Consider the following 18776-nt stretch of genomic DNA (forward strand, 5'->3'; position numbering starts at 1 on the left):
CAGAATCTGTAAGTAAAGGGAAAGGAATTAAAAGAGAATTAAGGATGATGCTTAGTTCTGACATTATAGTAATTAAAAGCATTAAAGTAAATTAAAAAAAATAGTTTTGTGATATAGCTTATTGATTAAACCATTTCTTAGTAAGCTATAAGTTCCAAAGAAAATTTAGGATGATGGGTACAAATCATAAAATTAAATCAGATTAAGTTGATTATAAACTAAATTTTACATTTATTCATACCCAATGTGGAATGTTGAAAAGATATATTTTTGTTTGAAATTTTGAAATACATTTATTCACTAAAAGAGAAAAATTGAATTCTTGTTAGTTTGCAACAGGAACCTGGGGGTACAAATTAAAATAAAACAAGGTCTCTTGAAAAGGTCACTGTCTGGTATAAAAAAATAAACCCATATATATAGACAGAGCCCTGGTAGCACAGTGGTTAAGCATTTCAGCTGACCAAAAAGATGGTAGTTCGAATCCACCAGCCACTCCTCAGAAACCCTATGGGGCAGTTCTACTCTGTCTTATATGGTCACTATGTGTCAGAATCAACTGGATAGCAATCGGCTTTATATATAGACAATTATATGATAAAACCATATGTGATTTAATTAAAGTCCTTAATATACTACAAATGGGGCTACTCAGCACTGAGGCCCCACGGATTTGCTAGTTTGTCATACTGTGGTGGCTTGTATGATGCTGTGATGCTGGAAGCTATGCCACCAGTATTTCAAATAACAGCACAGTCACCTATGGTGGACAGGTTTCAGAAGAGCTCCCACACTAAGACAGGCTAGGAAGAATGACCTGGAAGTCTACTTCTGAAAAGAGTTTGCCAGTGAAAATCTTATGAATAGCAGTGGAACACTGTCTGACATAGTGCCAGAAAATAAGTCCCTCAGGTTGGAAGTCACTCTACAACTGGATAAGAGCTGCCTCCTCAAAGTACAGTCAACCTTAATGATATGGATGGTGTCAAGCTTTTGGGACCTTCATTTGCAGATGTGGCACGACTCAGAATGAGAAGAAACAGCTGCAACTTCCATTAATAATCAGAACATGGAATGTATGAAGTATGAAGCTAGGAAAACTGGAAATCATCAAAAATGAAATGGAACATATAAACATCGATATCCTAGGCATTAGTGAGCTGAAATGGACTAGTATTGGTCTTTCTGAATCAGACAATCATATGGTCTGCTACGCTGGGAAAGACAAACTGAAAAGGAAAGGCATTGCATTCGTCTTCGAAAAGAACATTTCAAGATCTATTCTGAAGTACAAAGCTGTCACTGATAGGATAATATCCATACACCTACAAGGAAGACCAGTTAATATGACGATTATTCAAATTTACATACCAACCACTGAGGCCAAAGATGAAAAAAAACAAAGATTTTTATCAACTTCTGCAGTCTGAGAGTGATCAAAGATGCAATCAAGATGCTTTGATAATTACTTGTAATTGGAATGTGAAAGTTGGAAACAAAGAAGAAGGATCGGTGGTTGGAAAATATGGCCTTGGTGATCCAAACGATGCCAGAGATCAAATGATAGGATTTTGCAACTTCTTCATTGCAAATACCTTTTTCAACAACATAAACGGCAACTATACATGTGAATCTCATTGGATGGAATACACAGGAATCAAATTGACTACATCTGTGAAAAGAGACAATGGAAAAGCTCAATATTATCAGTCAGAACAAGGCTAAGGGCTGACTGTGAAACAGACCATCAATTGCTCAAATGCAGGTTCAAGCTGAAGCTGAGGAAAATTAAAACAAGTGCACAAGAGCCAAAATACAACCTTAGGTATATCCCACCTCAATTTATAGACCACTTGAAGAATAGATTTGACGCATTGAACACTAATGATCAAAGACCAGACAAGTTGTGGAATGACGTAAAAGGCATCATATATGAAGAAAGCAAGAGGTCATTAAAAAGAAAGAAAAGACTGAAATGGATGTCAGAGGAGACTCTAAAACTTGTTCTTGAATGTAGAGTAGCTAAAGTGAAACGAAGAAATAATGAAGTAAAAGAGCTGAACAGAAGATTTCAAAGGGCAGCTGGAGTAGACAAAGTATCAAAACGACATGTGCAAAGACCAGGGAAAGGCTTTTTCTCTCTGTCGGCTCTAGGGGAAGGTACTGTCATCACTCTTCCTGGGTCAAGGAGCTTCTCAGCACAGGGATCCTAGATCAAAAGGTCATGCTCCTGGCTCTTGTTTCTTGGTGGTATGAAGTGCCCCTGTCCCTCTGCTCGCTTCTCTCTTTTATATCTCAAAAGATATTGACTTAAAACACAACCTAATCTTGTAGATTGAGTCCTAACTCATTAACATAACTGCCTCTAATCTTGCCACATTAACATCATAGACGTAGGATTTACAACACTTGGGAAAATCACATCAGATGACAAAATGGTGGACAATCACACAATACTGGGAATCATGGCCTAGGCAAGTCGACACATATTATGGGGGGGACACAATTCAATCCATAACAACTATGTATTAGTAAGATGCAGTGTGAAGGCATAGATTATCCAGAAGAGTCTTTTTCTTTTTCACTTCTTTATCTTTCATGTAGTTGTATATTGACAACTTTTGCTGCGAACTCTCATTGAGTTCAAAGAAAGCCAGAAACCTCAAGTGTTACCAGCCATACCTATCCACAGGAGAGACTCCAGGGGTATATGTCAGCTGCCACGCGAAGGCCTGGGAGAGCTCTTGAAGACCCAGGGGTACTAAAGAAATTGCATCCTTACGGCATTAACAAGAAGGGAGAAGATCTTCTCTCATTCTTGTCCAACAAATCCAAGCTTACGGAGCTCTGCAGGGCAGGGCACACCTCCCTACCACACAATGGCTTCCATTTCTGGTTTGAGTCTTTGTTTAAGAAAGCCAAAGTTGATACCCTCCTTTGTGCACTATATGCAGCATTCCTTTTCTTTACTCAGGGGAGACCTATTTTTCTTGGGAAAGTGTGGAAGCCACATCACACTAATGTTTAACAAGTGTGTCAAATAGCAGGCGTCCTATCCTGGCAGCTCCTTATTATATTCATTCTCAAACCAAAAGCTTTTCACAAATGAAAGTAGACATGAGGGCAATAAAATTCCCCTAGAAGACAGAGTTTTAATCTCTTAAAAGTATTTATACAGGATGTATCACTTTCACATATCCACTTTTTTGAGGAATTGGTTATGAATACCGTTTCAACATCAAATATTCACAGACACATGGGGGAAAGAAAACAAAAACTTATGAGATGTGGGGTCTGAATTTTCTCTTTCCAAAAAGGGAAAGAGATTTAAGAAACAGGTGAAAGGCATTTCCTAGAGATGCAAAAAAAAAAAAATGTTCAAAATCATGTTTGCCAAACTGAATATCTTCAAGACCTTGAAAGTGTCTTGATCACACATGTTCACTCTATTACCTCAGTATTTGCTTAAAGGTCATATTTTACCTTAGAATTCTTAGTGATGCTTGCTAATCTATATCCAAAAGAGTAATCTGTGGCCAAGAATCTATGTATCTAATAAGCTATCATCCCATAAAAATACAGAAAGTTTTTAACAAAGCAAAAGGCAAACCATTGGGATTTCATCTTGGATTGACCTTGGGCCTGAGGGATGCAGGTGGACTCTCAACTTGGCCAGATACTCCCACTCTAATGTCTCAATCAGGTATAATGAAAATGGTAAATGCACCAATAGATTCATAATTCCAGTGGACGGGCCTCTTCCTGCCATGCGGGCATCATTCCATTGGGATTTCATCATTGCCCTAATATGTAGGCATGCTATCATTATCTGAATGAGAGAAGTAACACGCTGAATGTCTTTCCAGCATCTCATTAAACAATCAACAAGATCAGTTAATTGAATACAACTGTATTTTTCAAAATTTACAGATTCAGTAATGAACCAGTAAGAGTAATCCTGAAGAAGTTAATATGTTCAAAACTTGCCACAAGTTTTGATGTACAGTTTCCAAACCAAAGAGTTCAACCACAATTATTCTAGACAAAAATAAACAACAAAAAATAGGGTGGTGTGCACACTGTTATCAAATAAGCCAAAGGAGGCAGCCCAACATATTAAAGAAAGTATTAACCAGCAATTTCCTTTTGCTTTTACAGATCAAAGAAATGTGTATTGCAGTAAAAGAACACACTCAAACGTTTCAAAGGAAATCCTCCCTTCACACATTACTGTTTACTAGTCTCTACAGACCTGAAATTGAGCCTTCACCACAGGAGGTGAGAGCGGTACTCACCAAACCTTTGCAGGTTGAGAGAGCCACTGAGGAGTTTTTGTGGGATCGCAAGGAGCCTTGATAAAAACAGAAATCCTCCGGTGGAATCATCTGCATTGATTTCGTGCCTCCCTTTCCCAGTGTCTGTACAATAAATCCAGGAGCTACCAGGTTGCTGGAAGTTTTCAGATCCATGTGGAAGTCGTGCCCGAATCCTCTCAGCCGAAGATGAAGGGAATCAACTCCTAACTGGTCCACTGCTCTTTTCCTCCGCTGATGGTGCATGATTTCATGGGATATGTAATCTCCATTATGGTCAACCTCGTAGGCAGAGACAAGGTCGTAGTCTGAAACCAAAGCAGGGAGCAGCTGAGTCACTTCAGAATTCTGAAAAGAATCAGAAACTTTTATAATATATTACTAGATGTAGTGGGTTGAATGGTGACACCCTTCCTCAAATATTTTTTTCACCCAGAACCTCAGAATATGATCTTATTTGGAAAAAGGGTCTCTGCAGATGTAACTAAGGTAGAGATCTTGAGATGGATCACCTTGGATTACGGTGGTCCCTAAGTCCATTGACGGTGTCCTTGTGAGACAGGAAATAAGAGACAGAGAAACACAGAGGAGAGGACAACGTGAAGATGGAGACAGAGATTTGTATGATGTGTCTACAAGTCAAGGAATGCCAAGGATTGCCAGAAGCTCACCACAAGCTAGGAGGGAGGCATGGAACAGATTCTACCACAGGGCCTCCAGAAAGTACGAACCCTACCGATCCTTGATTTTGGAATTCTAGCCTCCTGAACCATGAGAGAATAAATTTCTGTTGTTTTAAGCCACCCGGCTTATGGTAATTTTTCATGGCAGCCCTAGGAAACCCATGTATCCAATGACACTTTTACTCAGTCAAAAATGATGGAGAAAAATTCAACATATACTCATTTTCAAGTTCAGATTGTAGAATAAATGAAATTAGACTTGAAAGGCAAAATCTTAAAAGAAGACTTCAGGTAAATCATAATCTTCTTTATAAATCGTTATTACCAATACTTTAAATTCTATGATATGTAGAAGGAAAAAATGATTACAAAATAAACAAAATTGGGATCATATTTCATAAATTTGACTTACAGAGATTTAGTAATGCTCATATGTAATAATTTTGTATGGTTCTAAGGCATTCCTTTGGAGCCCTGGTGGCGCAGTGGTTAAAAGCTCAGCTGCTAACCAAAGAGTTGGCAGTTCAAATCCACCAGCTGCTCCTTGGAAACCCTATGGGGAAGTTCACTCTGTCCTACAGGGTCACTATGAGCGAGAATTGACTCGATGGCAATGGGTTTGGTTTTTGGTTTGAAGGCATTTCTTTAGTCCTATTCTTTGAATTTTTTACAAATATTTTTACTGAGCTGGATAAGAAATTTTAGCTTGAAAATAATCCGTAATTTTTCAGAAAACAGTTTAGAAGAAAAATATGCTGGCCATTCTTTTATGCTTTTTCTTTTATATTTAATGTAAATATTTTTAACATACAAAAGAAAAGGCAAAGTACACATACATCCCAGGTTTCCCAGACGTACACACTGGAAATGCTCACGTGATGCCTTTGATCCCACTCAAAACCGACTCCTGATTGGCCTGGATTCTTGGTACTTCATCAGATTTCAACTTGAAGGTCTTCCATAGGTCTGTACCACACTCTGTACAGCTTCATCTTACAACTTATAGAATGTGTATTAGTTTTCCAGAGTTGCCATAATAAAGTGCCACCAACTGAGTGGCTTAAAATGATGGGAATTTATTGTCTCACAGTTATGGAGGCTGGAAGTGCAAATTCAGGGTATTAGCTGGGCCATGCCCCCTCCAAAGTCTCTAGGAGAAGATCCTTTCTTATCTCTTCCAGCTTCTCCCAGCCTCAGGCCTTCCTTGGCTTGCATTCTGTGTGTCTCTTTTCCTCTTTTACAGACCACTGCTCCAACTGGATTAGGGCCTGCCCTACTACTGTATGACCTCAAGTTAACCTAATTGATAACACCTTCAAATCCTCTCTTTCCAAACAAAGTCATGTTCATAGGTACCAGGGGTTAGGACTTCCACCTATCTCTTTGGGGGGCATAATTCAATCCACAACTGTATGCTAGCCTAAAACTTATTCAAATAAATTACTTCTTCTTTAAAAGAGCAAAAGCAAAAGGAAACCCCAAAGAGCTATCTGGTTTCAGGGCACCCTCACAGGTCTGCAGGCTTCAGTCACAATGATCTCACAATAATGCAGGCCTAATAACTAAGGGCACCTGTGTGTATGAGGAAGCTCGCAAGACAGACGGTGATCATGAGCACAGATTATGGGATAGGCTGGAAGGCAAGGTTAGCACTGAGATGCACAGATATGACCCTGTAGATGTTCTGAACCATTCTGAGGTGGAAAACATACATTTGAATCATTTCCCTCTTTGCTGACAGTGTAGGGAGACTCTTTGTAGCTACATCACTATCCTGGGCAGCGACCCTCAGCTATCTTTCCCTAAATATTGTAGTTGTTTTCTCCTAAGAGGTTTCTGCCTTCTAGAAAATCAGCACTGATTTTTCATTGTTATGCTCAGGATTTGTTCACTTATTATCACCATCAAAAACACCATCTCTGAGTTTCTCATCCAGGGTTCTGGGAAGGGTTGCCTTTGAGTGGCATCACTCTTAGATCCAGGCAAGAGAGGACCCCGGGCATGACAGAATGTGGACAGGACAGGGCTCAGACAGGTCAGAATGGGGATGGAAAGGGAAGGGGTGGATAGCACGCTGGGAGTCAGATCTTGCTATACTGTCATGCTCTAAACTTGGACCTGGTTGTTTACGCTTTAGAAAGGTCTGTTTGTTAAGGCTAGGGCTTGCAAAATACGTTATTTAATCACCTATTAGCTTGATTTACACCTTTTAAATATTTAAACATGTGGTATGAGGCCTCCAAAAGTCTTTGGGTGATACAAACGATTTGCGCTTGACTACTAACCTAAAAGTTGGTGGGTTAAATCTACCTAGCAGTTTTATGGAAGAAAGATCTGGCTAGCTGCAGAGACTACAGCCAAGAAAACTCTATGGGACAGTTCTATGTTGTAACACACGAAGTCATCATGAGTCAGAACTGACTCAACAGCAACAGCTTAGGTTTTCTGGTTTGGGGTGGGGCCTTCATTTGTACTTAGCACTGGGCCTGCTTCCAGCTCTGCCTTTTTTCTAAACACGAGAAGATAACAACAGTTCAGCACAATGCCAGGTTGCTAGCTCCATGTTTCCTCTGAGACGTTTTTGAAAAAGAGGCCAGGCCCAAAGACCAAAAAGGACTGGAGGGATCTGGCATTGCAGTGAGGTAGACAATGCTCGAAGAGTCAAAATGAGACTTTCTAGTGAAATCTCTCCTCTAATGAAAGAATATATTTGCAAAAACCCCCAATTCTAATATTCTTATCTGGATTCCAACATTCCAAGGATATATATCTCTTCGCCTTTGATTTCCAACCAATGCACTTAGGAGAAATGCATAGATGCATAATAACTGGGGCCATTTTCTGCTTTAGCCTGAGTTGGACAAGCTGGGGCCATTTTCTGCTTTAGCCTGAGTTGGGCAAGCTTCTTTAAGTCAAAAGAGAAAGTTGCACAGCTGATTGTTGCAATTACTGTCAATAAGCTGTACATCTGTAAAAAGTTGAATTGACAAAAGTTGTGTGATAGATATATTTACAACAATGGCATAAAAAATTTTTAAAAAAAGGAGTAGCTACTGAGACTGCTTATATACCATCAAACATGAATAAATGAAGACCAGAAGAGTTGTGGGATGACATCAAGGACATCATACATGAAGAAAGCTAAGGGTCATTAAAAAGACAGGAAAGAAAGTAAAGACCAAAATGGATGTCAGAAGAGACTCTGAAACTTGCTCTTGAACACAGAGTAGATAAAGAGAATGGAAGAAATGAAGTAAAAGAGTTGAACGGAAGATTTAAAGGGGCGGCTAGTGAAGACAAAGTAAAGTATTATAATGATGTGCAAAAACCTGGAGCTGGAAACATAAAAGAGAAGAATATGCTCAGCATTTCTCAAGCTGAAAGAACTGAAGAAAAAAATCAAGCCTCAAGTTGTAATAGTGAAGGATTCTACGGGCAAAATACTGAATGACACAGGGAACATCAAAGAAGATCCAAGGAAGAATCGCTATACCAAAAAGAATTGGTCCACGTTCAACCATTTCAGGAGGTAGCATATAATCAGGAGCTGATGGTAATGAAGGAAGACCAAGATGCACAGATTATTGTTGAAAAACAAGTATCCAGTAATTGACAAAATGTCAATTGAGGTGTCTCAAAAAACTGATGCAAGGCTGGAAGCACTCACTCATCTATGGCAAGAAATTTGGAAGATAACTACCTGGCCAACTGACTGGAAGAGATCCATATTTGTGCCCATTCCAAAGAAAGGTAATCAATCAAATGGAAAGTGGAAATTATTGAATAATATTATTAATATCACACAAAAGTAAAATTTTGCTGAAGATAATTCAAAAATAGTTGTAGCAGTGTATTGACATGGAACTGCCAGAAATGTAAGCTGGATTCAGAAGACTATGTGGAACGAGGGCTATCATTGCTGATGTCAGGTGAATCTTGGCTGAAAGCAGAGAATACCAGAAAGGTATTGATTGTTTTTGTTGGGTGCTGTCTAGTTGGTTCCAACTCATAGCGACCATATGTACAACAGAAGGAAACACTGCAGGGTCCTGGGCCATCCTCACAATCATGGCTATGCTTGACACCATCGTTGTAGCCACTATGTTTTATTGACTATGCAAAGGCATTCGACTGTATGGATAGCAAATTACAGATAACATTTCTAGGGATAGCAATTCCAGAACACTTAACTCTGCTCATGTGGAACCTGTGCATAGACCAAGAGGCAGTCGTTTAAACAGAACAAGGAGATACTCCACGGTTGAAAATCAGGAGAGGTGTGCATCAGTGTTGTATCCTTTCACCATACTTATTCAACCAATAAGCTGAACTGGCATAGTGGTTAAGAGCTATGGCTGCTAACCAAAAGGTCGGCAGTTGGAATCCACTAGGCACTCCTTGGAAACCCTATGGGGCAGTTCTACTCTGTCCCCTAGGGTCACTATGAGTCAGAATCGACTCGATGGCAAGGTTTGGTTTGGTTTTTGGTATTCAATCCGTATGCTGAGCAAATACTTGGAGAAGCTGGACTATATGAAGAACGCAGCATTAGGACTGCAGGAAGACTCATTAACAAACTTTGACATGCAGATGACACAAGCTTACTTGCTGAGTGAAGAGGATTTGGAGCACTTACTGATGAAGATCAAAGACTACAGCCTTCGGTAATGGATTACACCTCAACAGAAAGAAAAGTCCTCACAACTGGACCAATAAGCAACATCATGATAAACTGAGAAAACACTGAAGTTGTCAAGGATTTCATTTTACTTGGATCCACAATCAACACCCATGGAAGCAGCAGTCAAGAAATCAAAAGATGTATTGCATTGGTTAAATCTTCTGCAAAAGATCTTGTAAAGTGTTAAAAAGGAAAGATGTCCCTTTGAGGACTAAGGTGTGCCGGACCTGAGCAGTGGTATCTTCAATCACCTCATGTGCATACGAAAGCTGGAAAACACATAAGAAAGACCGAAGAAGAATTTATGTTTTTGAATTATGTTGTTGGCAAAGAATATTGAATACATCACAGACTGCCAGAAGAAGGAATAAATCTGTCTTGAACGAAGTACAGCCAGAATGCTCCTTAGAAGACAGCACATACTTTGGACATGTCATCAGGAGGGACAAGTACCTGGAGAAGGACATTATACAAAAAAAGGAAGAACCTTAACGAGATGAACTGACACAGTGCTGCAACAATAGGCTCAAATATAGCAATTGGGGTGAGGATGTCAGAGGATCAGGCAATGCTAGAACCACCCAGGAGTGTGCTGAAGCTACCTCGTACCAGCTTCAGAGAGCTGACTTTGCCCATTGCTTCCTAAATGTGCGTCAGTGACATCAACTTAGTACCTGGCAGGTGGCCATAGTGAGAGTATTTACACCATGGGAATTTGCTGTCTCTAGTAATCAGAGCTTCAAACCCCTACTACTTTGCCCCAAGAGTCTGTTGTAAACATGTACAGGAACACTACTGGGCCCACCTGAAACAGACTGACCTTTCTTATGTTATGTAAATGTTAGAATGTAAAGCACTATAAACTTCAAACACACACACACACACACACACACACACAGTCACCATCTTTATTATGCCCAATGCAACAAGATCCTAAAGAACTTCTAAACCTGGACCTCGGAGTTAATTTATTCTGGAATTAGAAAGTTAACTTAGCAAATCTTTGATACGTCTTTACTCTGAACAGGAGCCACTATTTTACTACAAAGGTAAATTTGTAGGATAAAGGTTCAAATGTCCTGTTAGATGAAAGGGAAAAGCAATGCTGAATCAGCAAATGAAATTAATATTCTTAACGTCTGAAAACAGAATTTCTCCCAATTTAGTTATCTATTACTCCTCCAAGATTATATGAAGTTTTCTTTCCTATTGCATGATTACCTCACACGTTCAGCAAAATTTTCAGTAATAGTTTGAATCAGGTGTTACTTTATACAAACTTTATGGCCAAAATATTTCTTTCAAAGCCAACTTGTATAATGGATACCCAGATGTCCAGCAGTCATCTGACCCCAGTGTTACACAAAGTGTATTCTAGCTCTACTCTTCTAGGTCTAAACAGGGAACACTGTTGAACTACAAGAGTCTTTTCTCTGGTAGCATGAAAGTGTTCCACTCTCTCAATTTCACCTCTTATTAAAGAGTTAACGTGGCCGCTGGGTGGTGGATGAGGGCACGGTGTGTCCACTAAGTGAGAACTCCACTGACCATGGGCTAACACTTTCAGCTTCAGGATCTGACCAAACAAGGTAGACGGTTGTCATGGAAACGCTGGGTTCCAGACAGAGGTGGATACCAGGTGATAAGAGCAGTCAGGCTGAATGAAACTCCCAGGCTTCAGGGCTCCCTCCCCTCCCCTTCAGCAGCTTGCTCATATGAGGGCATCTAAGGGCATGTATGCTCATGGGTAGAAAACCACATTCGGGAAGGAAGCCTTGGCTTTTCTTCCTGGAAATAGTTTCTTGTGTATAACTTACTTATCTTAAAAATAATTTATAAATGCTACAAAGTACTCTGAAAATCTCCTCAGTCCCTCTGCAATTTTCATGACTTTAAGGAACTAGAATTATTACAAAGAACTTAAAAAGAAAAGGTGATGGGGGGGGGTCTTAGCTACATAGTGCTGCTGTAACAGTAATGCCACAAGTGGGTAGCTTTAACAAACAAAAATTTATTTTCTCACGGTTTGCTGTTGTTAGGTGCTGTCCAGTCAGTTCCAACTCAGAGTGGTCTTATGTCAATGGAACGTAACACTGCTCCATCCTGTGCCATCCTCACAATTGTTATGTTTGAGCCCACCGTTGCAGCCACTGTGTCAATTCATCTTGCTGAGGGTCTTCCTCTTTTTTGTTGATCCTCTAATCTACCAAGCATGACCCCTCCTGATAACATGTCCAAAGTACATGAGAGGAAGTCTCGCCATCCTCGCTTCTAATGAGCATTCTGGCTGTACTTCTTCCAAGACAAATTTGTTCATTCTTCCGGCAGTCCATGGTATAGTCAATATTCTTCCAACACCATAATTCAATGGCATCAATTCTTTTCTGGTCTTCCTTATTTATTGTCCAGCTTTCACATGCACATGAGGTGACTGAAAATACTTCTTCCTAGTCTGTCTTCGTCTGGAAGCTCAGCGGAATCCTATCCACCATGGATGACCCTGCTGGTATTTGAATACCAGTGCATAGCTTCCAGCATCACAGCAAAACACAAGCCCCGCAGTAGGACAAACTGACACATGCGTGGAGGTCTCACAGCTTAGGAGGCTGGAAGTCTGAGTTCAGGCTGCTGGCTCTAGGAGAAGGCTTTCTGTCTTGTTGGCTCTGGGGAAGGGCCTTGTTCCTTGGTTCTTCGCAGATCTTCACGTGGTGTGGTGTGGCGTCTCTCTTCCCTCATCTGCGTGCTCACTGGCTTGTTTAATCTCTTTTATATCTCAAAAGGACTTGACTTAAGATACACCCTAAGCTAGTACTGGCTCATTAACATAACAAAGAAAACCCATCCCCAAATGGTATTATAATCACAGGTATGTTGTTATTGATGGTAGGTGTCCTCCAGTTGGTTAGGGGTTAGGATTTACAGCACATACTTTTGGGGGAACACAATTCAATCCATAGGGGCAATCTACACCAAATATAGATAATTATACTGTGGAATGCATTGTAAAGAAACAGTAAATGAGACAAGGGCAACTACAAAAAGGTGAGTTTTAAATAGATAGATAATTAAACTTCTCTTGCAAATACAAAGCAAAAATTAAACATTTTATACCATTTACATCTGGCGCCCTCTGGTGGTCCTCAAAAAGTTCCTATGTTTGAGCATTAATATTCTGATATTTATCATTTTATTATATACTATTCAGTATCTTGGACAGAATTGCAACAGTTAATTAATAAATTATTTTAGGGTCTTCCTTTATGTTATCAAGATGAATAAACTATATTCAGAAGTTTTTGAATTATTCACTTTAATTTCCTAGAGTTTCTGAAAATATGCTGGGATAAGTAAACCGAATTCTTCTGTAAAAGTCACCATTAACATTTAAGATAGCAATTTATTCTCGGAAATTGTGCAGTTATTAACATGCCATAATTTCCAAAGAATTAGCTTCAGATGCCAGCTGCTTTGTTAGCAACTTTACACACTTGCTTCTGCACTTACCCTAAAGCAGAACCAAGGGACAGAGACCCACGCTGAAATAGAGAATTTAGAAATGTCTCTCGTGAGCGGTGGAAGAAAAACCACACATTGCAAAGCCAAAAACATCAGACCTGTCTTCACACCAAACCATGGCACAGGCTGTTGACATGATGAGGTCATAATACGCTAATTACCATTTTATGCATTTTATGTTTCAATTCTGCCCCGATTCTTGAAGAGCAACAACTTTGATAAGAAGATGAGAAGCCCAAGCACTGCAAAAATGACCGCTTTTATTCTCCTGCTCTAGTAGAGAAGGAAAGAGACATTCAATAAGAATACAAAGTAAGAGAGGATGAGAAGTCCTTTATAACTGCTTTGAGGTATACATTGAAACAATCTCTAGAATATTCCTAACTTCCTTCCTTAACTTATTATAAATGAAATATATTGCCTTTTCTCATTGCTAATGTCTGTGGTAAAGACTGCGGTAATCCATTCGTAATTTACCAGAGAATACAGTATAAATATCGGTGAAAGCCCAGTCATGGGGTGCTCGCTCCTACAGTCAGACACACACAGCAGCATCTTAAAAGTGGAGTTCAGCAGCGCCATGGAACCCATTGCACCTTATAACGTAGCGTTGGGAGGACTTATGAGCTGCTCAATTGCAAAGAGTGGAACCTCCCACCTCGTAGACTTACCTGCGTTTTCCACCCAGCCGAGGCGCTCTGCGGGCGGGAGACGATGGGAGACGCTTGGGTTCCCCGGCGCTGCCGCTGCGGGTCCCATGGCGCACACAGGTGTCTGCTGGAAAACAGCGGTGACACGTCGGTGAGATGGGGGACTGCCGGAGAGGGGTCGCGGGAGGGGACCTGCTTTCACGGTCAGCGACGCAGGGCTACCGCACGCACGCGGCCTGGAGAGCGCCTACTCACCTGCACACCCACCTGCGCAAGGAGCAGCAGCACCCAGAGCGCCGCGCAGCCCCACGTTCTCATGGCCGGGCCGCCCCGCGCGCCCCGCGCACCCTGCGCCAGCCGCTGGCGCTGCGCCCCGGTTGTGGGCACGTAGGACTGCATCCAGGGGCGCTCGCTTAGAGGGGCAGGGGCTCGGATCGTCCCCAGCTGGGCGGTGCGCCAGGCGGCAGAGGACGCGACCGGGCCGGAGGAGAGAGGACTGCCCGCCGGGACTAGGGCCCGCGCCCGGGTTATTACTGCGGCTCCGCACCGCGCGGGGGGCGGAGTGGCGGCCAGCCCTCGCCCGGACCGTGGGAGCGTCGGGGAGTGGAGGGAGGAGACGGGAGGGCAGGGGCGGTGAGGAGGGGGTGAAGGAGGGCAGGGACGGGAGAAGAGGAGGGAGATGAGAGCAACGAAGGGAGGAGGGGAGGGGGTGGAGAGCTAGGGGCAGGAGGGGAACGGGGGAGGCGGAGGAGGGGAGAAGGCAGAAGAAGGAGGGCGGAGGCGGAGAGGCGGGCGCTTGCCCGCCAGAGGTGCGCGGTCCCCGCCGCCCGCGGGTCAGCTAGGGAGAGGGGCCCGGGCTGGGCCATGCGCCGGGGCGCCCACCTGCGCGGCGGTCCCTGGGGTGCTCCGAGCCTGGACCCGCCGCCGCCGCGCCCCGCTCCTCCGATTCCCTACCCTCAAGGCCGGACCTTCGCAGGCCGGCACCTGCCGCAGAAGGACGGGATGCGGCGGGGGCGCCCTGGACCCAGCGCGGTGGGCCGGGCTGGGGTTCGGCCTCCGGATCCGCGGGGGAGGATCAGGCAAAGGAGGGGCGCCTGGTCCTCTGCGCGACCAGCGGAGCCAAGTGTACAGGGACGTGCGTCTCTCTAGGTTAGGGAAGCGGTGGGAGACGAGCCGCTCTAGGCGAGCCAGCGCCATTCTGTCGCCCGCTCAGTCTCGGTGAGGTCTGCTCCTGCGGTGTTGGGCGTTTGCGGGTCCGGGGTCGCGGCCGACCTCGCTGGCCTCTCCCCGAGTGTCCGTGCTGGGCCGCAGGGTGCACGGGGCAGCGGGTCAGGAGGCCTCGGGGTCGCGGGCTGGGCTGTCTTTGCGGGCCACGTGAGGGCCTAGGGGACAGCAGGACGCGCGCGAAAACTCTGGCACCAACCTGGCGACAGGCCTGGCTCTCGCTTAGTGTAACTTGAGGGCTTGAGTGTGAACAGGCATGTGGGCGTGACTGTGCGCACATGCATGTGCGCGCGCTTGTGTATAAGTGCGCGCACGTGGGTGTGTATGTGTGCCTCTGAGTGCGGGTGTTTGCGTACTCGAGTGTGCGCATGAATGCACGCTTATGCCTGCATGAAGGCACTCTTGTGTCAGTGCGTGAAAGAGCGTGAGTGCTGCGTGTATGTGCGTGTGTGTGTGTGCCACTGACCTCCTGTAGGCCCTGGAGCCTGCCCCCTGCTTCTGTGGTTCCACTGACCCTCAAGTTCAGTTTCGCCGGCTTTGCACATTTAGGAAAGGGGGCAGTGACGGGGGAGATGGTGGCAGTGGCCTCCTTTGCCCAGCCAGCCCTGAGCCTGTAGGTGCCCCTGGAGAGCTTAGAGGGGCACTCTTGCCTTTGATGGCCCTGAAGTGCCAGGCCAGACATGCTGGGCAGCCCACCAGGACCACCTGGCTGTGTGGGATGGCCCTGTTTATCTGCCGTGATCTCTTTCTCTTGAGGTCTGCTATTGGTTTATTTATTTGAAAACACTTTGAAAGTGCAAATATTTGTAAATAAAGGCGAACAAGCATAGAATGAAAGCCTGGATCTGGGGGTGCCTTAAAACTTCTGCCCCCGCCCCCCAGTTCCTGACAAGCACCTGGCTCAGTGAGCCAGTTCCCTAGGAAGCTTACCATCACCCTGGAAATGGGAGACTGGGCAGCACCTGGAGGACTCCTACATGTCCCGAAGACGAGGTAGGTTTAGACCAATGCCAGTGAAGACTGTTTTCCCTTCTGAAAGGAGTTTCTCATTATATAAGAACATTGATTTGAGGATCAAGTAGATATCTGATAGCAAATAAAAGTTCAATTAAAAATACGAGTGCAGCGCCTAGCAAAGGATCGGGGATAGAAAATCTCCAGTAGCTGTTGTAGTTTTCCCCGTGCTCAATCCCCTTTCAAACTCAAAGAAGCAAAGGTTCTTTCATTCAGAAATAATGGCATTGCAGATTATAGGGATCCAACTTTGTTGTAGCTCTTTTCTAAACTGCATGAACTCTAAACCAAAGCAGTGTAAATGGGCATGTTGTAGGTAAAACCACCATCCACTTATAATTGAAACAGAGAAACGGGATTTGTCTGTGCACCATGAAGATTCTGTTTAGTCTGCAATTTTGCTGTATCCATACGTTGTTTCTCATGCACTGCTTAAACTAGTGAACTAGGTTTCATACAAGGTGTGGCTGTGTTTTGCATGAGGAGCTCATGAAAGACTTCTGTCATTCCTATTTTTGTCTGAAAGATTAGGGTCACTCTTAATATTACTTTCTTTATACAAACTGTAAGAACACAATTTCACTGAAATACAAACACAACGGTGTCCAATAACTTTCCAGCTGGGAAACAGCTCAGGACTCATCCAGTGGATCCTTTCCTTTTCTAGATGAGAAAACGAAGCCTCACCCACGGAGGGTGAATGGACAGTCACGTGATCTGCAGCAGAGTCAGGACCTGAACCAGGTTTCATGGCTCTCCTTGTAACCCTAGCTCCCCACCCCCAGCAAAGGTGGTTGATAAACCTCAAGGTAGAGAGAGTTCGTCTACAATGTGAAGAAATAGCATATTAGGAAACCAGAGAAGGATCTTTTGATGTAATATCCTTTAAATTCACAAAGTAGGGGGGAATAAAGGGCAGGAGTGATGTGCTTGATGGATTATACGAAACTTAGAACTCACCATGAAGACTGACTCTGTATAATGTTAGAAATCAGACCACACTGGGAGAGGGGCTGGCTATGGTTCCCACAGCCCGGTTTCCTCAAGGCCATCCCTCCAAGTTCTCGGTCAACCTGGGCATCCAACAGGATGACAAGCATGGGGCTGTAGAGAATGATGTCCTTCTAACGCCTAAGGAGGTAGCCCTGGTGGTGCAGTGGCTAGGTGCTTGGCTGCTAACTGAAAAGCTGGCAGTTCTAACCCGCCCAGAAACTCCACGGGAGAAAGACCTGGCTATCTGCTCCCATAAAGATTAAAGATTACCAAAAAAAAAAAAACACTAACCCTGTTGCCATCTAGTCAATTCTGACTCATAGCAACCAAATAGGACAAAGTAGAACTGGCCCACAGAGTTTCCAAGAAGCGCCTGGTAGATTCGAACTGCTAACCTTTTGATTAGCAGCCTAGCTCTTAACCACTGCACCACCAGGGCTCCCCAATAAAGATTATAGCCTTGAAAACCCTACAGGGCAGTTCTACTCTGTCATATGGGGTTGCTCTGAGTCGCAATTGACTCGATGGCACCTAACAACAACGATGCCGAAGGAATATGGAAAGATCAGCAATGTTTTGCATGCTGATTCTGTCATACTGGCTATTGATTAGAATCTGTGTTCCTCCTTCACTTTAAGACTTTACTGTCCTTGCGGGAGTGGGAGGGCAGAAAGACAGGAACTAACTAACCAATGAGAACAGATAACATTAGATTCTCAAATTCAAAATATGGCATTTACAAGCTCTGTAAAAGTAGAGCCCTGGTGGCTCAGGGGTAAAGTGCTGTGGCTGCTAATCAAAAGGTTGGCAGTTTGAATCCACTACCCGCTCCCTGGAGACCCTATGGAGCAGTTCTGCTCTCCTACAGGGTCTCTAGGAGTCGGAATCGACTTGAGGGCAACGGCAACAGGCTTGGTGTTTTTTTTGTTTGTTTGTTTGTTTTTTTTTGGTTTATCCCCTTATAAGCTGCTGTTGTCTATTATAACGCTACCAGTTGAAAAACCCCTTGCTGTCGAGTCCATAGCGACCCTACAGGTCAGAGTAGAACTGCCCCATAGAGTTTCCAAGGAGCTGCTGGAGGATTTGAACTGCCGACCTGTTGTTTGGTTAGCACCCAAACTCTTAACCACTGTACCACCAAGGCTTCATTAGCTTCTGTTAAACATTCTTCTGGAAATACTGGTGGCATAGTGGTTAAGAGCTACACCTGCTAACCAAAAGGTCAGCAGTTTGAATCCACCAGGCACTTCTTGGAAACCCTATGGGGCAGTTCTACTCTGTCCTACGGGGTTGCTATGAGTTGGAGTTGACTTGACAGCAACGGGTTTGGTTTTGGTTTTAAACGTTCTTCTAATGGGTGAAGGCCCAGGTAAAATATTTAAGTTTTGCGTATCAGTTAACTATTGCTACACCAAAAACAAACAAAAAAACTACTCTGTAACTGAGTGGCTGTTATGACTGAATTGTGCCCCCCCTAAAAAAAAAAGTATGGACGCCCTAACCCCTATACCTGTGTATAGGACCCTGTTTGGATATATGGGTTTTCTTTTGTTATGCTAATGAGGACGTACAAGAATAGGATGGACTTAAACCTATGTCCTTTCTGAATGTTGTCTTATAAATAGAGCAGGATAGACACCCCCCACACACACACACAGGAGAAGACAGACACCATGTGAGGACCTGTCTACAAGTAAAGGAA

General features: G+C 43.5%; 1 protein-coding gene across 1 annotated transcript in view; it reads right to left on the reverse strand.

Moving 5' to 3' along the window:
* Positions 1 to 14709, reverse strand: part of ADAMTS16 (ADAM metallopeptidase with thrombospondin type 1 motif 16) — a 225964-nt gene extending 211255 nt beyond the window's left edge. The window contains exons 1-4 of the mRNA XM_004380276.2: positions 14644 to 14709; positions 14099 to 14560; positions 13865 to 13970; positions 4296 to 4621 (exon numbers count right to left, since the gene is read on the reverse strand). Coding sequence (XP_004380333.2) covers positions 4296 to 4621; positions 13865 to 13970; positions 14099 to 14560; positions 14644 to 14709 — 960 coding nt within the window. The remainder of the gene's footprint in view (positions 1 to 4295; positions 4622 to 13864; positions 13971 to 14098; positions 14561 to 14643) is intronic.
* Between the last annotated feature and the right edge of the window lie 4067 nt (positions 14710 to 18776).

This window comes from Trichechus manatus, unplaced genomic scaffold (genome assembly GCF_000243295.1).
Source record: "Trichechus manatus latirostris isolate Lorelei unplaced genomic scaffold, TriManLat1.0 scaffold00072, whole genome shotgun sequence".
Classification (NCBI taxonomy): domain Eukaryota; kingdom Metazoa; phylum Chordata; class Mammalia; order Sirenia; family Trichechidae; genus Trichechus; species Trichechus manatus.